The sequence below is a fragment of the Mya arenaria genome, chromosome 4 (assembly GCF_026914265.1).
Source record: "Mya arenaria isolate MELC-2E11 chromosome 4, ASM2691426v1".
NCBI lineage: Eukaryota > Metazoa > Mollusca > Bivalvia > Myida > Myidae > Mya > Mya arenaria.
The window spans coordinates 40105793-40133755 of record NC_069125.1 but is presented as its reverse complement, the minus strand read 5'-3'; the positions used below and the strand labels follow the sequence as shown (position 1 = coordinate 40133755).

Below are 27963 nucleotides of genomic sequence, written 5' to 3'. Positions count from 1 at the left end.
CATTCTTAACACTAAATGTTTATGAATCATAGGTGTTGATGTGTTCTGAATTTTGGACTATTTTATACTATTAAATCACCTAATTGTTTGTTATGCGGTCAATAATCATAACAAAGACGGAAAAGAGTAGAAAACGTAGGGAAATATTCAGCAGTTATAGTGTGTATGCAGAGGGATTGTGCTTTCCATATACTTAATGACCAATAACAATTCATTGTTTTTCAAGTGGAAGGTAATTTATATAAATTCACTTATGCTTTCTGCAGTACAACCTCCATTTTTAGTACTACCTTTTTTGCTTTTTTTTGCACAGTTCACTGGTTTAATCTTCTAAGAGTAAAGACTTTCACCAGTTTACATGAAATCTTGAAACATTCCAACATACATGTTGTCATGCCTGATGCACGATAATTTACTGCCAAACTGAACTGCAATTCATGTTTGACAAATGTATGTGTCAAATAAAAACTGGGGACAGAAGTACTGACTACTGTATTGAACTGCATTGAAATTCTCTGGTAAAGTAAACTGATTCAAATTAAGAGGTTTTAAGGAAAGGAGTAAATTAATTATCCTGATAAGAATCGGTAATTAAAAAGTGAATTTACCTGTTGTATGGCAAATCTTTAATAACAATAATGTAAGGGATGGTGTTATTCATGGACATTTTTTTTTTATACATTAGTGGTTTAGTTTGAACTATTACCATTAGGATTATGGTCTGTTTGCGGGGGTCACGGACACTACGGACCATGGACATTACGGACCAGACATTACGGACCAGATTTAGGGACACTACGGACCAGATTTAAGGACATTACGGACCATCTTCAGAAACTTACGGACCATCATTTATAATGTTTTTAAACATTTGTTGTTTTTTTTAATTTATTCACTCATTGGTCTTAAATTTGTTAATTAAATACTTGAATATTAGTGCTCAGTATGACAATTATCTTTAATGTAACTGAAAAATCCCATGAAATTCCAATGTTAAACATCAATATATTTGTAATAAAGTATCATAATAATTTGAATAATAATGAACGAAATATGTGTTTATCTTATAATTGTAAATGTGAATATTAATGTTTTCATATGTGATTGATTGCTTTCTGAAATAACTTTCTTTAACTGAATCGTTATATTTGTTTGTTTTCCGTTTCATCTGTTTTAATTGAAAAGTTAAGTGAAAGTGCCCTGTTACAATGAGTTTTCACACTTTTATGATTGCCAATTAAAGGTTGTCAGTGTAATATTTGTTTCTTTTGTAATATACCGCCGATAATTCCGGGCACAATTATAACTAATTAACACTAATAAAGGCAACAGAAAGTGCCAGTTTTAAACATCAGCTTGCAAGAATTGCAACAAACACACATCGTTTATTTATAATATAAAGCAAGAGTTGAGGTTTACATCCTCACTCATTGGTCTTAAATTTGTTTTGGTAAATGAACTGTTTTGGAAAATATTTCTGCTCAATTTATTTTGGGAAATAAACTGTTTTGGAAAATATTTCTTTTGTTGCTTTTAACTGATTTAACTGCCGATCTTTCAAATTTCGTTCATTATTTTTCACATAATTGTTATAAATACATAGGTCTTTGACACCTTTTGGAATTTCACAATCTGGTCCGTAATGTCCCTAATTCTGGTCCGTGGTGTCCCTAAATCTGGTCCGTAATGTCCATGGTCCGTAATGTCCATGGTCCGTAGTGTCCGTAATTCGTTTGCTGGATACATTTTCTATGGCATTGCTTCCAAAAATGCTTTTGGAATAGAGATACTATACTACAAATGGCCATTTAAGATTATTGTGTCTAAACCATTCCAATGGCAGACTACTCAAACAGTTTTAGATAATGATTAGAATGAAAACAGAAATGCTTCTTTGCACAGTCAGGGTACACAACCAACCATGCATTTTTTGCAAAAATGGAAATTGAAAACAGCTACTTTAATAACCGTTAATTAACAGTTGGCAATGCTGTGTACAGCATTGCCTCGACCATGGAATGAACACAGTGTGTGATATATATGCTTAAATCGCAGTGTACATACAAAAGATAACATGCGGTAAAAATCACAGTGTACATAAAAAAGATAACATGCGGTAAAAATCACAGTGATTAGAAAAATCTGCAAAAAACTTGTGGTTGGTAGCATACTACATTGTGGGGGTATAATAAAGTCATTTTGTGTATCTGTTGTGGTGAAGTTCACTCGTACAAGACTGTAAAATTTTAAAAATAAACATATTGTAGGTCATGTGAATACTTAGAACATATTAATATCTCAAGCCTTTAAATTGATTTTGAAGGGCATAGCCAGTGTATAGAACATGCCTTTTTTGGTCAATAAGATTTTACATAATATAATGTTCTTAACTGACCATGATTATGCAATCTTTTTTGCACTTATATAGCATAGAAATTTTTGTAAGCCATTATTAAGGAGGTCTAAGGAAGGTAAACATTGATAATTCATAAAGATTTTAAGTCAACCAAATTTCAATTTCATATCTATAAATGTTTTTCTTGTTTCATATTGACACAATTATGTCAAGTATGACTGAGTTCCATTTAGATGCAAGTAAATTCCAAGTTCAGGTTAAATACTAACATGCATGTATTGGCACAGGACACCCTTGTCTAAATCAGATAAGATGACCATTTGAAATAAGTAATAAGTAATTATCTTTATACCTTGATATACCAGAACCTAATGACTGGATTGTTTATCAGGATCTGTAATTAAACTGTCAATACTTAAACAAGTGTTACATGAAGATTGCCCTTTTAGATATAAACATTTGTTACTGGATCTTGTGTCAAATTGATCTTTATGATAAATATTAAAGGTCTTTTTACATGTACATGTATGTTCTCAGAAATAAAGTCTTTGCTCAGAGGTGTTTTGGACATAATTTTATAACCCTTTGGAAAATATCGTCTGACATGCATAATTATGTGTAAGTAGACATGCATCTTAAAATTTGTGCCTGGAGTAAAAACTATATCGTCGACAAATTGATGCAAATCTGATTAAATTTTATATAGGTAGACTAGACGAAGGTTTTCATAACAACAGTGAGCTGTGTTTAACTTCTTTATTAACCAAACAAAAATATTTTTGAATTTTTATGTGTTTAATAAATAATCGAAATGATTCTGTGCAATTTCACGAAGCCATAACCTTGAGGAGCAAAATGAGTTGTAAGTTGTATTCACTTTGTGTACATACCAAAATGAGGTAGGAAATTTAAATCATACAGGTACTTATTCATCACCCTATTGATGTCAAGTCAGCATAAAGAAAATCAAGTACTATGTTATAAAATACTTTTCCGTATTAATCTCTTTTTTGTTATTTTTTGTTAGAAACTTGTATTTGCTGTCAGGAGTTTGATCCTAGTATACACAAGCTATCACCAGTCGACAATGTTGTTTGCTCTCAGATAATCAGATAGTGCATGAATGTATAAAAGACATTCCCGTACACCAGAGCGATGATGCTATACTGAACAATTAGATTTATCATTAATAAACCTGTGATGAATGAGAATGATAAAAGATAAATGGCCCAAACTGATCGGCATATTACATGTAAGTTATGGAGAACATATTCAGTAAAATTTTAATGATTAGAAAAAAGTGGAGCCAGCCAAGCAAGTTAATTAGATTTTACATACTTCATTGATTATAACCTGTTTTCTGCAGGCAGAGAACAAAATTATGACATATTGTATGTTAAATTATAAAAGTGCAAGTTTTAACAATTAAGCATATTACTTATTTGAGGCCAATAAAAGCAATTGCATTGGCTGGAATAGTAGGTTACCAGTAGAATTACATCATTATACTTAATATTACTTAATGAACAAGCTGGCTGTCATTTAATGTTGACCAATAAAGGGGTTATATTTTGTCAATAAATATAAGCTTTAGGTTGAATATATATATTTCAATGGATTACTTTGACCACCTCATGCAAACATCCTCTGGCCAATGAGCAGGTGGAGCCAGGCTAGCTCTAGTCAAGTGACAACTCAAGGTGGAGCTATGCTCCCTTCAAGCCTATGTTAATTTATGATTTGTACTCAGCTTGTAATTGAAAACTTACAAAGGCAGTTAATGTAATTCACTCTCTTTTGTAAGATATATACATGTTGTATTATATAGAGCAGGATTATTCAATCACTCCAGAGAAAAATATTTATTGATCAATTTGAGAATACATTTTTTACTGTAATTTAGTTAAATAATAGGCAAACAGACATATTTATACTGCTTTTTTATTATTGTTGCATTTTCATTCAGCTTATAAGCATTTCTAAATAGTGATCAATTTTGATAAATGACAAGACAATTTAGAGTATTGTAGAGAAGATTTTACTGAATCATTATTGGAAAGTATTTAAAATTTGATAAGTCTGGCCAATAAGTTATTGATGGGATTTGGTAAGATTTTTTTTATGATGGGTCACTTACCCGGTAGTTCATTGACTAGTGTGTGTACTTACATCAGAAAATGTTGAAGTATTTCAGTTTATAATATCATATATATGTTTTTGTATTACCTATTAAACTCATAGTACATCTATATGTTATGCTAATTTACTTTATGTATGTACAATTATGTTGCATTTGTGATGGGTCACCTAGTTCATTGACTTGTAGGTTACAACTTACATTAGTTAAGGTTAAAGTATTTCAGTTTAAAATATCATATAACTTTTCATAATTACACACATGGTACATAACACTTCATGTACATGTTCTACTAATTTTCTTTATACATGTACAGTTATGTCACTTAGAAATGGTTAATTATTACTCTTTACATTTACAACAAATGAGGACAATTCACACCTGCCTATTTATTTTTGTGTGAAATACATCCTTTAGTCATTCAGACAGAATTTGGATTTAGGATATTTTTTTAGGAAAAGCCTATGTCTGCTTAGCATCACCACAGTAAATCCTGACTCTGGGGGCAAGGTGCTAAAGTTGTTTACATCAGCTGTACATGTATGTTGACAGAGAGCATCACCTAGCCACCTGTTCTTATAAAAATAGGAGTGCTGTCACATTGCGCTTATACTGTGGAACTTCATTTTATGCGGTAATCTTTGCATATGCATCTCGCCATTGGTATTCACTCTTATTTTATTATAAGGAAATGTTCAGCATATTTCAGCATTTGCATCATTGAACCTAAATGATATAAAGGCATTTGCATTTAAAGCTAACTAATTTATTCCAAAGGTGCATGTGAATCACACTCTTATGACTGTAAGTGTTTACGACCTTGACTTTAATTTATTAGGTAATATATTATTTAGTATTGACACATATTAGCTAGTACTTACTAGGTAACTGGACTATTGTAAATTTTATCGGACTTAAGTAATTTACTCATTGTGTGGAACAAATCTAATCCAGAATAAACTGGTTATTATCAGAAATTTATAATAACTTGAGTAATGTGTAATCAATAACATATATGATTACTGATTTTGATTGCACCATGAATGTCAGGAAAGCCTACCATTTGGTAAGATACAGAATAAAGCAAAGACCTTTTAATATGTGCTACAAATTTTCATTTATGGAACAAAGGCGAAAAAGGAGTCAGTTCTGCATAATTCTGTTTCAGGATCTAATAGTTTGACTCGCTGTCTATGGTTTAGCTTTAGGTAATAGGATGTACTAGCACTTTGTTTATTCACCAAACATTGGAGTTTCGCTTCTTTACATGGTGACAACAAAGGTCACAAGTGATACCTTTTGTGGGGGGCATTTTCCACTGGTTTCAATTATCTGATAAATGTCTTTGTGTTTGATATAGGATATGGAAATAAGCCAGGATAAAGACTATTGCTTCCCATCTGGTCTTTTTTACATGCCCCGTGTGTCACCCTGGACCAAAGTTACATTGGTAGTTTAACGATTTGTTTGTTGAAACTTTTGCAGCATCTTTCACTGTGAAATGGCTTCTCTGTGGTTTCTTTTTGTCAATTCAATTTGCACTGTTTATTGTGATCAATAATATGGATTTTTGATCTTCGTATGGTACATCTTTTTGTTAACTTCAGTATAGGCTTTGTTATGGATTAAGTGATGAGCTTGTGACTTTTACCTGATGGAATATAATTTCAGAATTATGATTATGGATTGATGAGTTTCAATTACTGTGTTTACATTTTACAGTTAGTTATATTATAATAGCTGAACAGTTTTCTTCATTGAACTTATTTAAAACGTGCCAGTTACATGATAAAGCAGTTAATAGTTCCTTTGCCTTTAGACAGTAAGCTTTTAATACAAGTCAGTGCCCTCATAAAATCACTATATTTGGTCATTCCCCTTCTTTGAGGAAAATTTTAATGACTAAATATCTATTAATGAGTAATATTTTACTGTAATATTTGAATCCTTTAATACACTCTTTATTGATGTTTAGGCCTAAAGGCTTTTATCAAAATACCAACAAAGAAACTCTTTTTACATTTTGTCTTAATTGGCAAATGTTATATATGTATAAAAATTCTACAAACTGATTTTTGTATATTTTCAGACTGGACACCGATGGTTATTAAAGTGAATGAAGGTTGGAGACAATATTGCAAGGAAAGTGCCAAACATAGAAGAATTCAGTCAAACACTGACAACATTGTACAGTTTGATTGCTATGAAGTTGCCATAATAAGTATTTGTGTGTGAATCTAGTGTGGGGATATAAAGGTCACTGGACAGTCAAGGTCACTGTAAGGTCAAGGTCAATAGTTGTAATGGGAGCTACGGAGGAACAAGTAGTTGATGCAGCAAATATTCCGTAAGTCATTTACACCTGTATATATTTATAAGCTAAGCAATAATACACCTGGGATCTATATGGACAAATCCATTAGCTAAACAGTTTGATTTTGCCCTATCAAAGATGACGCTAAACCGGTATAGAATCACTTAAAATCCTATGCAGTTAATTCCTTTGACGAGCATTGTGTTTAATTATGCATAGGGAAGGATGCGCTGTCTGGTGTTTTTAGTTGTGAGCCTTTATGATTGTAATGAGTAAAATGTTTTTTGACAGAGTTAAATTAATTAGGCATGTTTTTCAGTTATTCAGGTTTTAAGAATTCTCTGACTTTGAAAAACAGAACATTGTTTTGTTTGTATAAAAACAAATTTGTTTCATTTTTGTATTTTTTTACAGGGCATTTTCCATGATGGATTCATCACGAGTCTCAACGTTTGTAATCTCAATTCTTCTCATCGTCTATGGAAGCTTCAGGTATTACTCTCTTTATTATATAAAGGATAATTGTTTATTTCAGTGTAACATCACACTTTATTTCACTGACTGAGCACCAAAAGGTATATTTCATAGCCACAAGAAAAAATATTTACTTGGGATATTTTAATAGATTTATTACATGCTAAGATTAATGGCTTGCACATGTAAATTACCACCGGGAAGAAGAACCTATTAGCTGTCTTTTACCTCCACCATTATAGTCTTCATTATTCTGATTTTTATTCTGATTTTGTCATTTTGTACTGTCAACATGGTATGCAAATATGACTGCTGGTAAGATATGTAGGGTTACAAAAGTTTCAAATTCTTTTGCTTGTGTGAAATTCTATTGTATTCAAATTTCTGCACAAGATCTAAAAAAAAATCAATACTTAGCAAATATCTTACATTGGTTTTTAAACTGTCTTTCAAGATTATTGTAAATAGGTGACATAATCCGTCTCCTTGTTTATGTACAATAAAAATGGGGTTAAAGCTGCATTGTCTCAAATCTGCTTAAAAAAATCAAAATGTCCTTGGCCAACCAAACTTGGCTTTTTCACCCAAAATATTCAACATGATCATCCCCCTTCATATCATATGAAGACTGGCATCAACAATTCATGTGCCTATTTTTACAGCAATGGCTGATTTGCATGTTGCTTAAACGGAGCGCTCTAATGGCATGATGATACTTTGGTTATGCTTTAATTTGAAAAAAAAAATAATACCGTTTCTAAACCAATGATGATTTTCACAGATGTCTTTCGATCTCTTTGTTCACTTGATGAACAAGAATTTATTGCGATCAATAGCTCGTAAATTACTCTTTTGTTAGCCTTTTTTCACAATATTTGTTGGAGCTAAACTGTTGCTACATGTGTGACATGCATATGTGACACTGTATAATTGTGACCATTTTGATGGTTAAAATAACAAAAACTTGGCATGATGTAGAATAGATATATTTTTCTGTAGATTTTTAAAGGCCTTCAACAAAACTGATTCGAATACATTTCCTTTGAAAACTTCATATTTTTGTGTGTGTTTTTGTCAATTTCTCATCTGTGTATCGGTAGCTTTAAGAATGTAAACATTTGTATCAAAAGTGTCTTTAGTGCATTTTTAATTCCCTCTAGACATTTATTGACTTATTCGGTTTCTTAGATAACTCAGTATTAAATTTATGTACTTTATGCTTTGAATTACCTTTAGATAACATTGTACCTTACATTCAATGCCTTTGTCACAAAATACAAATATGATGTCATTGTTTATTTCACTGCTCTTCTATATATAGACATTATAGTTTAAGTTAGACCAGTGGTAAACAATGTTTTCAAAGATTGGCCAATATTTTTCACAAATGTTATACACTCAAAACAATCTTCTTTCCTTAATTTTACCTAAAACACCTAATAACATCAAATCAAAACTCTTGAAGTGAAAAGAGAAATAAAATACAAGGATTGAATTATGTTCTTTTTTACCTTCATGCAATGTGAACGCTTACAGCAGTGATATTGCAAATTTCATAAGAGTATTGAACTCGTTTGCTTCATGGATTTGAAATTGTGTTACCCAGTGAGTTTGGTTTGTGGTCACAGCTGGATAAGTAGATTTCATTGAGTACCCCAATTCCCCCCACAACACAAGACAGTCAAAATTTTGTCAATATAGGTGAGAAGTTTACTTCTCCCTAAAATTTCAGCCTAAAATGAGCCCTTAGATTAATATAATTTTCACACATGCTGTAAAAAGTAAGTCTGAACTCAACTAAAAGTTTTTTTATTGCCACATTATTTTCTTGATGATTTATGACAATTTCTTAATTCATGTTTCCATGGCAACCTCTGTATTAATTCCAAGTTATTTGACAGAAATCATGGTGTATTAATCCTAAAAGAGGATAGGAGAAAAACTAAAATTATAAGGTTGTTGTAATATTGATATGCTAATGCCTGTCATTTCAATAATGCATTCTTGTATGACTTTATGTTTTTGAGAGCAAATTCAGTATTCTCCATACATGGTGTAACTTGTAAACACATATCTTGCATCTCAGGCAATCGTTGTAATCATTGAATCCAGAAATCAAATGTCATATGATTGTTATACCCAATAAAATGTATGCCTTATATGGCCCAACATTGCATTTAATCATGAGGGACAATCATTTAACATGTAAATATAATGATTCCGTATGAACGAATATAGGCATGCTTGCAGATTTCCCAAGAAGCTGTATTGTGCCTTATGGATTTTGCTGATGTATTCTCCTGCGTTCATACAGCATGGACGTAGAAAGAAGCGAGCAGTCCGTATACATGTATAATATTTGTTATGCTCTTTAAAGTTGATATTTAGACAGACATGAGTCATAAAAGTCTCTTAGCAAGAAATGACCCTGAATGTACAGATAATAACCATAGAAACAGCCTTAAAGCTTCCAAGAATGTAGTTTTCAATTCTTAATGTCTTTTATTTGTTTCCTTTGAATATCGACAACGTCATTCTTGTGTCTTTCAGTTAGCATTTAATTGTATATCTATTCAAACCTGAGCTACATTGTATGTATATTTTGAAAATGTAAAACCCAATTGACAATGATGTTGCAGCTATGGAGGACCAATGTCAGTTTGATATATTAAGTATGTCTGTTATTGAAAGAGAAAAGAGGAAGTTTTGTCATAACTTTGGTATCGTGCCAGCGTCAGCTGTCGTACAAAAAAAATTGGCTATTCTCAATAGCCATTCAAGATATTCATAAAACAGTTATGAAACTTGGAACAGTTATTATTAAACTGGTGAAAGGAGAAAAACAACAAAGAATTGATATCGTTGCAGCTAAAGATACAGAGAAAATCAAACATTTTCGGCTTATACTTATACTTATTGATAAGCAAACCCTGCATATTGGTTATGAGATGGCCGAAAGTCATGGCTATGTATAACCTGTTATAAGGTTCAAACATTATCGTTAAAAAGCAATGTTTTATTTGCTGATTTGTTTCAAGTAACAAATAGTATGTGTTGTATGAAGCAAGAGTCTTTGTTTTCAGTGACGTAATCCCAAAAACATACAGAAGACAAATTTTTTTCATTGTGTATTTATGTAATGTCAAAATATATTTTAAAATTGTTATGCTTGGCTTTTGATAGCATTGTTTTAATGTCTAGTGTGTATTTTATGATATCAATCTTCAACCTTTTATATTCGTTTATGTCTGTTTCATAGAAAAATTTGTAAGCTTTCATTTTATATTATGAAAGTGCAAAAACAATTATCTTTATTTAACGCTGTGCATGACATGATTATGCTATAGACAGTTGATAGCTTCAATGAGACAAATATAGCATGTACATTTGCACTAAGATTTTAGTGATGGAGTTGCTATTGCCATGACTCTCGAATAATGGCAACAAAAATGTAAGCGGCAATGATTGAAGGGGTAGCAACAATGTAACTTTGACATACTATTTGTCATGAAAAAGTTGAAGTTAGAATTCCAAATTCAGATAGCAAACAAAGACATATACTTTTATAAAGTAAAGTAATATTTACGGCACCCACAACCCTAGTTGTTACATGTGGTTAAACTGTTTTGCACCATATTGTAGACGAAATCAAAGAAAGCTCTCTCTATATACATTGTACATATTATTTACTTTACAACGATTGTGAAACAAGTTAGTACCGCATTATATTAATAATTCTCGTTGGCATGATTTTATGCTCGAGAGTGGTTTTGTGATATGTGAGTTAACTCAGAGAAAACCCACTTACAAGTCCAGCTTGGTGAACATAAACCAAACTCACATGTGCCCAGGCCGGGAATCGAGCACGGATTGCCTGGGTGAGATTTAGTGAGTGCGCTAACCGGACATTACACACTCAGACATATTACAATGGATTATGAAAATCTATTACTGCATGATATTCTTTTTTCAAACACATACTTATTCATTTATTTTTCTGGTCGAACAGTTATAAGGATAACTTCAAAACATATTTTAATAGTTATATGTTTTGGAAACATAACAGCTATGCAAGTTACAGTATATCTATTCTGGTTTCTCTGTGTGTGTTTTTTTGTATCTAAATTCAAATATCTGTTTATGTGTCAGAAAATATCTTATCAGCATATAGTTGTATTGATACATATCGTATGATTATCTCATGATGACTAAATTGTCTCATCCCTATTTGCTACTTCATGACAACAAAATCAAAGAAAAAAACAACCTATGACGACAAATTGATCATTTTTATCAAGACCAAAACAGTTTTATAGATAGCGTTTTTGGCTTACAAATTTCTTAAGATTAAAAAGATCTATTTAGGATAACCATATTTGAGCTTAAGTACATAACATGTCAATATACATGTAATTACAATATTTTTATCCAGGATTGGAACATAAGAAATATTTAAGTCATACTTTGCATCTATATTTTAAAAGCGAGGAACTTATTAGGATATTGCTAATGTTTTACATAATCCTTGATAAAGATTTGTAATTATCTGGACCTGTTGTGTGTTTTTGCTCAATAGATAAAGGTATACGGTCATTATAAGAGCATTTAACAAGCTAAGGGGATCGATTATGAGATAACAAAATGCAAAGATCTATTTGAGTGCATGAATAATCATTTATTGCTTTTTCACCTTCTTAACCAGAGGCCAAAATTCAGCTACTTCAAATTGAAAACAATATTACTTTCCCAATTTAGTATATGCTCCAAGGTGGGCACCTTTAAATCACACTGTCTGTTCGTGGATGCATCTGTGCATGTGTCTGTCTGCTGTTTTTTCTGGGCTGTAACTTTGTCATGGAGGGAGGGATTTTATAATTAATTGGCACGCACGTTAGGTACATAAAGGCGATGTTTTGTGTACAAGACCCATGACCTCAATGTAGACATATTAGTAATTGCATATTGTGCAATGAACTGGAGTGCACGTTGAGGTATTTGTTACTCTCAACTTTAAGAATGAACTTCGCTGGTCAGGTAATGTGGCTGCAGTGCTCTGCATCCTTACATTTTACATGTTTTTAGTCAAAATTTCCAGACACAATGACTCAGCACATATATGTGTGTTGTGTTTTATCTCTGACTATATGTGTGTTGTGTTTTATCATTTACTTTATGTGTCAGAGTTGTGTTTTATCTGTAATTATATGTGTGTTGTGTTTTATATTTTATAATATGTGTGTTGTGTTTTATCTCTAACTACATGTGTGTTGTGTTTTATTTCCAACTATATGTGTGGTGTTGTTTTCTTATCTCTAACTATATTATGTTGTATTTTATTTGTAACTGTATGTGTGTTGTGTTTTATCTGTAACCAGATGTGTGTTATGTTTCAGATCCCTGATGTTGGAGCAGGAGAACAAGGAGAAAGAGAAGGAGAGACATGGGTCTGAGCCAGACAATGGTAGGAACTTCCTTTCCCCTGGTTTGTACATCAATATCACAGTTGAACACTTTGAACATTCTATATGTATACACACTTATATTATTGCAATACCTATAATAACATAATTTAGTTTTATTCGAAGTTTAATATTGATGACTAATGTAGTTTCATGTGACTTTGGACAGCAGCTCCACATAGTTCACAGTCTTTTAGGGGCAAATTAAATTAAGCGATACAAATATTTAAAAAATCTCAAACCATTTTATCTGTTTATGTAATATGTTGTAGGGTTCAAGATATCATGTTTTATTAAAACATTGACAACTCTGTGGTATGGGTAATATTATTTAAACAACAATGGGAATGTATTGCACAACATGAAATGAGCTTTGGAATTTCTTTATCAGTTTAAACAAAGAATTTTTTTTGCATGTTAGAAAACATTGGTTGGTTTTTATCTCTCTCCACTTTAATGTTTGCATGTCAACCCCATTATTCATTCAGTATACAAATATTTGTAAGGACATTAGTCATTCATGAAAGGCTTGACTATCTGAAACTTCCAATTTGTTGGCCTTTAGGTATATACATTTTCATGGGTATTATCTGTACATATATTATTTAGTAAAAAAAATATTTTATTGAAATTTATACCTATAGACCTTTAATTATAATAAGCGTGATTAGAAAATAATTTGTTTGACCTAACTGGACCCGCATTTTGAGGGGTCTAAAAAAAAAGGAAAAAACATTTTTTTAACTTCCTTACCCCCTTAATTCTGTAATGAACATGGAAGGAATATGACTACCATATAGGTAAAAAACTTTCGGGGCACGGGTTTTTTTGTCAGTCATTCAGGTAATACCAACAAACCATTTTATTAATTGTGATCTTATATTTTGTAATAATTTTTTTTTTCTGGAACTAAAACTGTTGTAGGAATTAAGAAGTGTGCATGTGTACAACCTAGCTTGCTACAAAAAGATGACATGCATTAGTGACCAAAATTAGCAGAAGCCCACAACGAAGCCTTGTACAGGTTTAATACTTTCCGGGCTTGTTCAAATTCTACATTTTATATAGCACAGCTTGTACAAAAAAATCAGGCTAAGCATTAGTTTGAAAACTTTTTCATCCAAAAGTTTCATTTTTGATGGCTGATGCATGTTTATAACTTTGTACTATTATTTGGTTGTTTGATCGGGCTTGCATAATGGTCATAAAACTATGTGTTACCATATGTGATAAACCGGTAGAGTACAGACAGCTTAGGCAAGACAAAATATCTTAATGCTAAACTTTTCTATAAATGATGAACACCAAATAAGATTGTTCTGCAGTGGAAAAAAGATATTGTGGAACAATCAACTTTAATGAAAAATATATTGGCATTTCAACCAATAAGCATGGCACGTCAAATGTTTATCAACATGGGGTTCAAAAGTCAAATAATTTAAGAAATACTGCCATCTCATTGGTTCAATAATGATTTCAACCATGATTGTTCCTTTATTTTATATAGGTGTCCAGACTATAGACACATGTCAGGCTGCGTTTCTCCCCATCGGGGCCTCCATTTCTCTTCTTATCATGTTCCTGTTCTTCGACTCACTTCAGATGGTCTTTGCCATTTGTACAGCAGGTATGTACATCCAGTGAATTTGATATTTTTCATTTCTTCACCTGTTTTTCAAATGAAAGCCTAGATATGATCATTTTTGATGCCATAAGAGGTGATGTCCCCATGAAAAAGGCTTCAACCCTCGGCTGCAACTCAGAAAGGGTTTCCAATAAGAATTTGAAAATCAAGGACATTTCTGTACTTCAATGGACTTTATTTTAGAAGTTTGAATCCATATTTATGGAGTAATTATGAGTTGTTCCTTTAGCACCTGAATTTATATTAAGCCCTGGATATAAACTTTAATGATAATATGCAAATTTGTAGAAAGGCTCATAACTAAGGCTTAAATAATTTTTGAGCTGTGATTCTTGACCACCTTTGAAAAGGGAAATCTGCTTTTGGCACTCTTCTCACAATTGGTTGCCTCAGAATTGCATTGTAATAGATTCATGGCGCGGATTGTTGAAAACTTTGTTAAAATTAACAAGGGTGTTAACGCTTTCGTTGTTAACTTTGAAATCAGTACTGCTCTGGAAGATACACTTGCATATTCTGCTGTGTTTTTCTCAAGATTTGAGACAACCGTTTCAGCTGTACATGTATACTAAAATTTGGGATCATTTCAATGATTATCAAATATTTCACTTTTTTAAGTTAACAACGATGTCGTGAATCACCTTTTCTTTACTTTACTCAACAACGATGTCGTGAATCACCTTTTCTTTACTTTACTCAAGTTCTGAGCAATCGTCCCAATGTTTTATAAAATATTTTAATCTTGAAAATAGCATCAATTGTTCCTTATTCATGTTGAGCATTAAACACAGTCTTATAATAGAGAGAAAACTTATAAAGTCTTGTTGTGGAGGCGACTGCATTTACATTATTTTACTTTTCTGTAGCCAAAAAAAGAAATTCTCCAAAAAAGCTATTGAAAAGATTTTTATCGAGAACAGATGTTGTATTGGGTCTTTTTGTGTCTTGGTGAAAAGTATTCTATTTCTTTTATTATAACAATATGCACAGGCTTTAGATTGTGCATAACAGATAAAAATGCAGATGTTCAACACCATTGTCAAGCTGTTTTCTTTGCAAAACTTTATGTTCAAAATTGATTAAAATAGGGTGAATGATCTGTTTAATTTTCACTATAAAGCCCAATGAAAACATTCATTGTTATTGACTTATTCCTTACTAATTGTTTGTTAGTAGATCAATATCAATTATTTGCTAAAATATCAGTGAATGTTGGATTAATTTATTGTGACATTTATTTGAAAGAGGAAACACAGCAACAACTTTCCTTGTATCAATATTATTTTCTTATATGTCCATTTGAATGAGCATGCCCAAATAGACTGAAATGCAAATAGTCCCATTCTTCACATTGCAATACAATAGGTCCTTATCACCCTTAGCACACTGTCACCCTTCTGCACCACCCTTCTGCACCACCCTTCTGTGCCACCCTTCTGCGTCACCCTTCTGCACCACCCTTCTGCACACCACCCTTCTGCACCACCCTTCTGCACCACCCTTCTGTGCCACCCTTCTGCGTCACCCTTCTGTGCCACCCTTCTGCGTCACCCTTCTGCACCACCCTTCTGCACACCACCCTTCTGCACCACCCTTCTGCACCACTCTGTCTTTTTTAAACCCTTGCCAAAGCACTATCGATGTGCAGGTGCTCTTTCTGTGTTATTTTGTCTGTTTTTTGTACCTGAACAATGCATACCCTGACTCTAAATTGAATAAAAAAATGAACGTTTATCTTGAAAGCATCATGTTGTTTGCCATTGGTTCATCATGCTTTTGCTGCTGTCATTGATATAAACATCTACCCTATTATACTACTAGTAGGCAACTCAACACCAATATGAAATAGATTTTTGTTCATTTAAGACTCAAGGGTGTTAAAGTGAGGCACCTCAGGCAAGTTTTTAATTTCATAAATGGCAAATAGTCTTTAAACTTGCCTTAAACAGTTGTTTATTTTTGTTCTCATTTATTTTTCAGTGTTGGCAACTGTAGCATTTGCCTTCCTTCTGCTGCCGATGTGCCAGTACTTAATGAGGCCTTGTTCAAATGGGCAAAAGTAAGTATAATGTCTGGATTATTTAGTATAATGTCAGGGTAATTCAGTATAATATCAGGGCTTATTCAGTATAATATCAGGGCTAATTCAGTATAATATCAGGGCTTATTCAGTATAATATCAGGGCTAATTCAGTATAATATCAGGGCTTATTCAGTATAACATCAGGGCTTATTCAGTATAATATCAGGGCTTATTCAGTATAATGTCAGGGCTTATTCAGTATAATATCAGGGCTTATTCAGTAAAATATCAGGGCTTATTCAGTATAATATCAGGGCTTATTCAGTATAATGATTTATTCAGTTTAATGTTGGGGCTTATTCAGTTTAATGTCAGGGATTATTGTGTATAATGTCAGGGCTTATTCAGTTAATGTCAGGGCTTTTTTTAGTATAATGTCAGGTCTTAACTTATTCAGTATATTGTCAGGGCCTATTCAGTATAATGTCAACAGCTTATTCAGTATAATGTCAGGGCTTATTCAATATAATGTCAGGGCTTATTTAGTATAATGTCAGGTCTTATTCAGAATAATGTCAGGTCTTAGCTTATTCAGTATAATGTCAGGGCTAATTCAGTTTAATGTCAGCGCTTATTCAGTATAATGTCAGGACTTATTAAGCTTAATATCGGGGCTTATTCAGTTAAATGCCTGGGCTTATTTATTTTAATGTCAGGCCTTAATCAGAATAATGTCGGGGCTTATTAAGTTTAATGTAGGGGCTTGTTCAGTTTAATGTCAGGGCTTATTCAGTTTAATGTCGGGGCTTATTCAGTATAATTTGAGGGCCTAATCAGTATTTTGTCAGAGCTTATTAAGTATAATGTCACAGACAGGGCATATTCAGTATAATGTCAGGGCTTATTCAGTATAATGTCACAGTCAGGGGTTATCCAGTATAATGTCATTGCATATTCAATATAAGGTCAGGGCATACTCATTATAAGATCAGGGCATATTCAGTATGTCAGGGCATATTCAGTATAATGTCACAGTCAGGGCATATTCAGTATAATGTCACAGTCAGGGCTTATTCAGTATAATTTCAGGGCCTAATCAGTATATTGTCAGAGCTTATTCAGTATAATGTCACAGACGGGCATATTCAGTATAATGTCAGGGCTTATTCAGTATAATGTCACAGTCAGGGGTTATCCAGTATAATGTCAGGGCATGTTCAGTATAATGTCACAGTCAGGGCATATTCAGTATAATGTCATTGCATATTCAGTATAAGTTCAGCGCATATTCAGGATTTCCCTCGCTTTAAAAGTTTGATTTCATTTTAGAGGATTTTTTTTCTAATCTCAATGAAATCTCCAAGTAGGAAAACAATATGACCTTTTTGTGAGAAGCTTTGAAACCTATGGCACATTCCTTTCAAATCATAACCCTTATTTCTCTTTTACTTATTACAGAATTTCCTTTGGCTTGTGTGGAAGGTTCACAGCAGCTGAACTGGTGTCATTTTTCCTATCGTTCATTCTTGTTTGTTTCTGGGTGCTTACCGGACATTGGCTCCTCATGGATGGTAAGAAATTATTGTCTTATGTTGAGGTGACTTTGACATCATTTCAACAATACTTAGTCATAGTAATTGTTCATTTTTTGCTTTATTTAACCATTTAAGTCAACATTTATGATTATCAGGGAGCAGCCTTGCTTATGACTTAAAGACCCAACTGGGATATGATCTTAAGCCTTTATCCTCTGATGTAAATAACCGTATTATACTAGGCCTTGTACTTATAGATTACAATTGGTTGTTTTCATTTCTTATCATTATTAATGCCAAGCACTTTAAGCGTTAAGTACACATGTGACTCTTTTTTTCTGTTTAAATCATCAATTGACATACACGAGAGCAGTTTTTCTTTTATAATACTTTAAGCTGCAGTGCAAAAGACTTTAATGAGAACAAAAAACTTGATATATTTATATATATATATATATATATATATATATATATATATATATATATATATATATATATATATATATATATATATATATATATATACTTGTAAAACAGTGAGGGCAAGTGAGGATCACATTTCAGAGTTATTTGCAGGTCCAACATGGTGGTTGAAGGGGAATAGTTTCTAAGGGTCATGAACTCATGTGTAATGAAGCAGTTGGAACATTTGAGCTTTCTTTAACCCATTTATGGATGATACATAATGTCCATGTTAAACTGTGTTACTATGTCACCTGGCAGTCATAGTATTTACTTAAGATAAACTATCTTATTTATTTGTTTGTCATTCTCTTGTTTGCAAGATAAGGGGCTCTGTTTTTATAATCAGCTCAGTTTGAGATAACAGAAACTTTTTGGTCATTTTGATTGTCTCATTTGATGATATGGAAGTTGCTGTTCTTCCAAAGATTCAGTGTTGAAAGTTTAAGCCCATTTTAGGAAGTAACATACCGGTACTTCAACACTCCCATTAACAACAAATGTTGTTGAGTCAGTAAAACTATGGGTCGACCAGAACCATTGCTACTGGGTTCAATTTCTAATATCATGGTTTTAGCATTCAGTTTTCCTGAATACAGATGCAAATATTTGTTTCTAAACAGCCTCAATTAAGTCATTGCCGAAAAAAAAATACAAAAAAAATGAGAGGAGAAGGGAGGTGAGACCCTTGATTAAAATTGGCCTTGTTACGGCCCTGTCAATACATAGTATACTTATTTTAGATGCAGTTTACAATTTACTTTTGAAAATCTGGTTATTTTAAATACTTAAGGACACAACTGCATGTCCTTTCATTGTAATGTCCAGAAAGGTGGGCATATTAAAATCGTACAATTGGTCTGTTACAATTTCTTGTGTCCAAACTGTAGCTTTCTCTTGTATTGACAGATTTTAAAATAACTTTGAGGTCAAGGTCAAACTTATTTCTGTTTACTTTTGAATGCTGAATATAAGGACATAGAATAAAGGTGGTCATTACTGGGCTGTAACTTTCTATTGTATGGACAAATTGGAAAATGCCACTGTGTTCCAAATATCAAGACCAGGTGTCGCATGCAAGACCCTTGTTCCTACCTTTAAGGTCAAGGTCAATTTTGTGACACTTTGTGTTTGTTAATAGGTGGTTGTGTTCGGGCTGTAACTAACTTCTGATGTATGGAAACTATCCTGCTAGATCAAATAAACCAGATAAAGATCAATGAATGTCATCTGTCACTTGTTATAATCTGTCCAATGCCTTGAATATGTCAGACGTTCACTGAAAAAGGACTTTATCATTATTCTCGCACACCAACCCATGTATTAGGTTCTTGTCTTGATCATATGTACCTCTCTGGTTTAGTTGAAACATGACCAACAACAACACTGACATACGGTATGACAGTGACCGTGCATGAGAAGGAATTACTGTTTTTCTATATTCCACTTGTTCATAAATATTCCTCTCTTTATCCACACATTTCATTTGATATTTTTACCCTTTATAAATCATGCTTGAATCACACTTGAGCACCACTTTGGGGCAATTGGCACTGAAAGTGTTAGCTCTTGTTCATAAAATTTTTACTTTATAAACAAGAAAAGCTGGCACCATTTTGTAACATAAAACTGTCACAGCTGCTTGACTTTATGTAGTATAGGTCAGGGTTTGTCTTTTTCTATGGGTAAAGGAAAAACAACTTAAATTCAATTTCTATATTAAGGAAAAAATAAGGCATGGATTTTTTGAAGGTATAAGGCATGAAAGATATATGAAATGGAATTCCAAAAATGTATGGCATGGAATTCTGTTAAGATTAAGGCATGTAATTCTGGAACGTGTATGATATTGAATTCTGATTTGATGTTGTAGAAATGTGGGGGTAAACGATTTGATTTGAAAACAGTATTTTCATCTGGCCGCAGTTTTTATTACTGGGTGCTTAAACATATGCAATAAAACAACAAACAAGATATGCTTGTTATCAGTACAATACATTGATTGTTTTGTTTTGTTTCATTTGCTGCATTTTACAATCGCAAATTGCAGGGCATAATCGTAATAATTGGAAGACATGATTCCTTCTAAAGAAAGGCTCACATAAGGCCCTCTTCTCCACTTACATTGCATGATCGTTTGGAAATTAAGAGGAAAATACATGACGATTGATTGCGTTAAACAGCTCTGGTGTTGTATATCAGCGCTAGATTACACGTTATACAGCTCTGGTGTTGTATATCAGCGCTAGATTACACGTTAAACAGCTCTGGTGTTGTATATCAGCGCTAGATTACACGTTATACAGCTCTGGTGTTGTATATCAGCGCTAGATTACACGTTATACAGCTCTGGTGTTGTATATCAGCGCTAGATTACACGTTATACAGCTCTGGTGTTGTATATCAGCGCTAGATTACATGTTATACAGCTCTGGTGTTGTATATCAGCGCTAGATTACACGTTATACAGCTCTGGTGTTGTATATCAGCGCTAGATTACACGTTAAACAGCTCTGGTGTTGTATATCAGCGCTAGATTACACGTTAAACAGCTCTGGTGTTGTATATCAGCGCTAGATTACACGTTATACAGCTCTGGTGTTGTATATCAGCGCTAGATTACACGTTAAACAGCTCTGGTGATGTATATCAGCGCTAGATTACATCTCATATAGCTTTGTTGTTGTATTTCAGCACTGGGTATGGGCCTGTGCGTGGCATTCATTGCACTTGTCCGTCTTCCAAGTCTGAAAGTGTCCACCCTTCTCCTAGTGGGACTTCTCATATATGACGTCTTCTGGGTATGTACAGTTGTACTTTCATGTATGATGTTAATTACTAAAAGATGCACTCTTATTACCAAATAAGCAGTACCAAAATTAATACAATAGTTTTAATTTACAGAAAACGATGAATAAATATTGAGAACAATTGTTCTCATGAAGGATACCATGTATAATTTGAAAGAAAGGTGCAGAAAACACAGTAAATCTACCTTTTAAAATGAACATTGATCTCCGTAAATCTTTAAAGACCCATCAGTCATTTTATATTTGTGCGTTTTCAGCTATTAAATACATGGTTACAATCTCATTATCAGTAATGGATATTTTCCATAAATGCATTATTTAGTAAGTTGTTCAAGGTAATCACTCAAAATTCATGTATGTTGTATTGATTAGAAATAAAAGTATCACTTAAATGCACTTATTTCAACAGCTATTATTACACAAATGTTAGACTTGTATATTAATACATTTAAAAAGAAATACTATAAATATTTTTATATTTGATAAATTGAATAGGGAATACAATTTTTTATTTGATCAATAGTAAGAACACATGATTCCTTATAGTTTTTAGATTGCATTTTCTTATACTGCCATTATTATCATGGATACAATGCAAGGATATTTTTTGCAATCACAAATTCTGATCCTTTCAGGCATTCAAAACAATAATAAAATTTGGAGTCCATCAACATGGGAGTAATTTGAGTATTTTCACCTCCTGGAGATTGCTGGCAATTCATATAATTATATTTAGCTATAAATTCTTCTGTTTCAGGTGTTCTTTTCCTCTTACATATTTAGTGCCAATGTGATGGTGAAGGTAGCAACCAGGCCAGCAGAAAATCCTGTAAGTCACATTTAAAGAACAGTGATGAAAGGCCTAGATAGGCCAATTTTGAAAGCATTCTCATCTTTTCCACGGCTCAGTGAAAGTCAGGCTTTACTTGTATTTTTGTTTTGAGCTATTTATGTCTTGTGCTGAGTCTTTGCTTTGCATTTTCCCCTAGTTTTGCAGTTTAGCATTTCTATTATAAAAAACTCAGAATTAATATAAAACTTAGTGCACATATACTGAAACTTGGTTGATATAATGACTGGGCATATGTGCAGAAATAAACTGAAACTTGGTGCATGTTATGAATGTTGGCATCATTTTTAGCTTGACTATTCGAAGAATAAGGAGAACTATCCTAGTCACCCGAGCGTCGGCGTAACCACTTATGTTAAAGTTTGCGTACCACCTTAAATATTTTCAAAGTCCATTGACATTTGGCTTTGAAACTTTGCACACTTGTTAACCATCATGCCCCCAACCTGTACACAGGAGTAGGTAACTCTATCAAGCATTTTGACAAAATTATGCCTCTTTTTCTACTTAGAATTTACGTTAAAGTTTGCGTACCACCTCAAATATTTTCCAATTCAATTTATGCAAATATCTCAGCACATCATATATTGCATCTAATCTAACAGTGATCCATGCATGTTTCGCCAAAATTTTTCAATCCATACAACGAAAAGCGGCGGAATAGTCGAGCACGCTGTTTCTGTGACAGCTCTTGTTATGAATAGCAATTAACTGAAATTTGGTGCACGTTTTGACACATATGTTTAGCAATTTACTAAAACTGAGTACACATAATGATTGTGGACACATGTATAGCAATTATCTGAAGCTAAGTACACATTATGATTGTGGGCCTATTAGTAACTAGTCCCTGTTACTCTGGTAATTACATTTTTTCAAGGTTTGCCCTTTGGCCAAATGGAAATAAACAAACAGACACATGTTGTCATTTTCTTGCAGCGCTCTCCTTTTTCTTATATTTTTATTTCTTGACAAAATGCTCTTATTCAGGTTGGGATGCTCGCCAAGAAGTTCCACTTCACGGGTCTGGTTAGAGACGCTCCTAAACTGTCTCTACCTGGAAAACTTGTCTTTCCAAGGTATGATTATAGCTCTTAGGTTGCAGAATTGTTCAACTGTGTTACACTTTGTTTACAATATTGTTTTACTCTGTTATACTTTGTTAACAGAACTGGTAAACTCTGTCATGTTTTTTTTTTACCTACCCGTATATGTGTGCTTGCAAAATTTACTTTGTAATGAAAATAGTTTGGACTTCGTATTTATAGCTCGCCTGATTTTCGCGAACAAAAATAATTCAGGTCATAGCTTTGGTGTTGGCATCTCAAAAAATGGAATATGTGCCCCCCTACCCCCCCCCCACCCCCCACCCCCCAAAAAGAAAAACATTGTCCATATGATGCTTGAGACTAAACACACATGTGAAGCAAGGCTTTAATAGTAATCTGTAGTTGAGTCATGATCCTTGTATGATGGAAATACACAGTCCAGGGCTCGCCTATTCCATTAATACTCAACTCTTTCCTGTTTATTTATAAATATGCATTAGGAGCCCAAAATGATTATTACAAACAGATTTCATGTAGTTGTTTTTGTTTGCTTTGAGTGTACCGGGTATGATATAAATTTTCCAGAAATTATTAATGTTTTAGTGATAGACATTCAGGTATTACTTTCTATTTCAGCATGCAGAATTCTAGTCACTTCTCAATGCTGGGTCTTGGAGATATAGTAAGTGTTATTTGAGCACATAGTAGCTTGATACACAGAAAGGCTAGGATACTAATTATTATATACATTTAGAATCTTAAAAATCACAATACCTGTACTTCAAAATTTATTTTTCAAAAACACTGAAATTGTTTTTTTTGTTATTAAAAGTTCATATATATATTGAGTTCATTAAAGTTCATATATATATATTGAGTTCATTTAAAGTTCATATATATATATTGTGTTCATTTAAAGTTCATATATATATTGTGTTCATTTAAAGTTCATATATATATATATTGTGTTCATTTAAAGTTCATAATTTTATATATATTGTGTTCATTTAAAGTTCATATATATATACTGTGTTCATTTAAAGTTCATATATATATTGTGTTCATTTAAAGTTCATATATATATTGTGTTCATTTAAAGTTCATATATATATTGAGTTCATTTAAAGTTCATATATATATTGTGTTCATTTAAAGTTCATATATATATTGTGTTCATTTAAAGTTCATATATATATTGTGTTCATTTAAAGTTCATATATATATTGTGTTCATTTAAAGTTCATATATATATTGTGTTCATTTAAAGTTCATATATATATTGTGTTAATAAGTATCTCAGTATAGATCAAAAGAAGGTGACGACATATTAACTGCATTCATTATCTCTGATAAATGGTATGTGACTGATACAAAATACACTGTTTGTAATCTGTAATTGTAAGTTGCCTGGAGGTAGGGGCGTGTAATTTAGTGCATACTGACACATGCCCAGTCCACCGCCAACACCCTCTTAATTTATTGAAGAATGCAAGTTTAAGTGCATAGTCATATTTTAAAACTGTTTTCAGGTGATGCCAGGCCTGCTTCTTTGTTTCGTGTTGCGATATGATGCATACAAGCGGTCCCAGCTGAACAACGCTGACCAGGGGATTCCACCACCACCTTCCTATGTGCAGAAAATAACATACTTCCACTGTTCTCTCATCGGCTACTTTCTCGGTAACTTATTATTCCCAGGTGCATGTTTTAATGCTTGTGAATAAATTTATATAAGACAAATAATTTTCTCCAAGCTTTCAATACATATAACACAATAAAGATGTATTTTCTTTCTGGCTAAAGAATGTCAAAGTTAAAGAACCATGCCAGTGTTGCCAAGTACAAAGGTCTGAAATTGTGACATTATTTTGTGATGCTGCCGATTTTCAAAGCCCATTCAGCCTTGCTACATCTGGGGCCATATTTTTCCTCTATAGTGACCCCATTAACAGCTACATGGCTTATCTGTTAATTTGGTATTATTTTGATTCCTAGGTCTTTTGACAGTTACCTTGTCCACTGAGGTGAACTGCCCAGCTGGCCTTTTTCTATCTGGCAACATTTACACTTTTACACCTTATGGTTTCGTGAACATGGCTGATCAGTTAAGTTTGTATTATTTTGAATTCACAGGTGTGTTGACAGCTACAGGTTGCAGTGAAATATTCCAAGCTTCCCAACCGACCCCTCCCTGTTGGCTGCCTTTTACACTTATGCCTCAGCCAACATGGCTTATCAGTTAATGAGTATTATTCTGTATTCACAGGTCTGATGATAACCACAGTCACCAGGTATTCAAAGCTGCAGTGCCAGCCCTGCTCTATCTGGTGCCCTTAATACTTGTCCCATCCTTTATGATAACTTTAAATACAACCAACATGTTAATAAATGCAATTATTATAATTTCATAGGCTTGTTGACTGCCACTGTGGCCAGTGAGGTGTTCAAAGCTGCCCAGCCGGCCCTGCTGTATCTGGTGCCCTTCACACTTCTACCACTCCTCACCATGGCTTACCTCAAGGTCTGGTTAATGGCTTAAAAACAAAATAAACAAGAACTATTGTTTTTTTTATGATATTTAAATAGTTTGATTCCTATATGTTTTCATGCTTTCATGTAATATATGAAGCTATCTTTCATGGCATGTCATAATGGACACCTGCACCAATTTCCATCGCGTCAAATGTAATGAGCATGTTTCTATGAGCTATGAACTTCTTTGCGAAAATAAATTTGTATAGTCTTCAAAACAAAATACCCAAGATGACTGTTTTTCTTCCAAGTCAAAATTGTTCATTAAGTGTGACACTTGACAGCCTTTAATGACTCTCTGAAAGATCCTGTAAGATTTTTTATATTGCAGGGTGACTTGCGAAGGATGTGGAATGAACCTTTCTTGGTAACTCAACCCCCAAAGGACCTGGATGTCTAACGAGAACCACAGAGCTTCTAGTCTCATAGAAATATAATCTCATTCTCAGTGAAATTGACATTGAAAAAGTGTGTAAATTGATGCTGGAAAGTGTGTAATATAACACTGGGAAAGTGTGTATATTTGACATGGAGAAAAATCAGTAAATGACACTGATACAGTGTAAACTGTCACTGAAAAAGTATGTAAAGTGCCGCTTGATAAGTGTGTATTGACACTGGAAGAAGGTGTATTGACACTTTTGCAAATTAACACTGGAATAGTGTAAAAGTGACCCTGAAAAAGTTTTCAGATTGACACTAGTAAGTGACACTGAAAAAGATTGCATTTGACTCTGAAAAGTGCACATTCTACACGAGAAAAGTGTGCATTTATACATTATAGAATGTCTATATTTGTGAAACAAAATGTGAATTATGGAACTGTGGAATATTGTGTTTAATAGTGATTTCTTGTTGGTAAAATGGCTGACATTTAATTGTTTGGAAATAGAAATGTACCAAGCAAGAAAACACAAGATACCAATAGGTTGAATAGACTTATTTAAAGCACTTCTCGACCACTTCACATTATTTGCTTTCTTCTGGTGGTAGTGTTGAGATGTTGAGATAACAGGAGGTTGAACAGAGTAATTTAAAGCAGTTCTTGACCACCACACATTATTCGCTTTCTTCTGGTGGTTGTGTTTAGATACTATGGTCACCTTTTTAAGTATTTGTGTTTATTTTACAGTTGTACATCAGTTAGTTCCGTGCAAGGACATCAAAATAAAGACTGTTTTTAGACTTTTTCAGTGCAATGTGTTCAATATATACTTTCGGTTTCCTAATGACTATTAATGTATCAAGATTCTTTTTTATCTATATTTTCAATCTATTATTTTGTATGTACATGTATTCTGGTGTACGGAGTTTGTGTAGTGATTTTTTCATTGTGATACAGTCAACAGTGCAGTTCTACTCGCGAGTCAATAATACCATATCAGATACTGATGATTTGTAAGATGCATTTAATACATTAATTTTGAGTCAAAGCCACACTAATACAAACAAGTCATTGCTAATGTTATAACAGTAATTGAAGTATGTTTTGTGTTGCCTGAAAAGGCAATAATGAGGTATACTTTATTACCCTTGGTGACGCCAGTGGCGTTAGCAAAACCTTGTGCAGTTAATTGTAATAAAACATAGTGACTTGGTTTCTGGGTAAAATGACTTGGTCAAGTGCATTTATGAAACTCTGCAACATTGTTCCACAAACATATTAGTTGAATGTCTTGTGTAGACAATAACTTATGTATTTATTACCCGATTGTTATGAAACTTGGTGACAATATTTTGGCCATAATGTCATGGTTAAGTTCTATCCTTGGGTAAATTGCTTCAGCAACTCCGGAGTTATTTCCCTTTTACAGTAAAGTCCGGTTGCTTTATTATTCTGACAGTGAATTACTTATTATCCACACGGGATTAAAATAGTGCCAGTGTTAGTAGGCATAATGTCTTGACCAAGTTAGCTGTGAGATAAATACCACAGTGATGTCCTTTTTACAGTATTATGCAGTTGGGTTATTTTTGTATCGTGTATAATTCAGTAATCAGACAAAGTTCTCAATTTACTACAAGATTTTGTTCCTTTCACATGAAATTTAATGCTATATTAGGTTTGGCTATAATAGGGTTTTAGCTGTAGAGTAGGGTGCTGCACACTGTCCTGTTTGGTGGCACCCTTCTGCCGGCATTTGCACCTTCCTGCTTCCTAATAAACCCTAGGCTATGACGGGCGCTTTAAACAGAGGACACATGTAATTCCACGGAGAGTTTTAATCTTTGATTTGAAATTTTTAAAAAATCATCTAGTTCACTGCACATTTGTAATCAAACCCATGTACGGAGGACTTTCTTTATGTTTTTTTTA

General features: G+C 33.1%; 1 protein-coding gene across 2 annotated transcripts; it reads left to right on the top strand.

Annotated features, from left to right (window-relative positions):
• Positions 1-91: 91 nt before the first annotated feature.
• Positions 92-27960, top strand: LOC128231768 (signal peptide peptidase-like 3). 2 transcript variants are annotated; one of them, XM_052944948.1, is made up of 14 exons: positions 92-232; positions 6583-6840; positions 7222-7299; positions 12675-12742; positions 14248-14367; positions 16366-16444; positions 17867-17979; positions 21100-21206; positions 21973-22044; positions 23056-23144; positions 23751-23796; positions 24644-24794; positions 25526-25635; positions 25978-27960. In XM_052944948.1, exons 2-14 carry the CDS (start codon positions 6797-6799, stop codon positions 26044-26046), a joined length of 1146 nt encoding a protein of 381 aa, XP_052800908.1. In that variant the 5' UTR covers positions 92-232; positions 6583-6796; the 3' UTR covers positions 26047-27960. The 2 variants fall into 2 exon arrangements, with proteins under 2 accessions (XP_052800908.1, XP_052800907.1); XM_052944947.1 differs by having other exon boundaries at positions 12675-12763.
• The last annotated feature ends 3 nt before the right edge of the window (positions 27961-27963 follow it).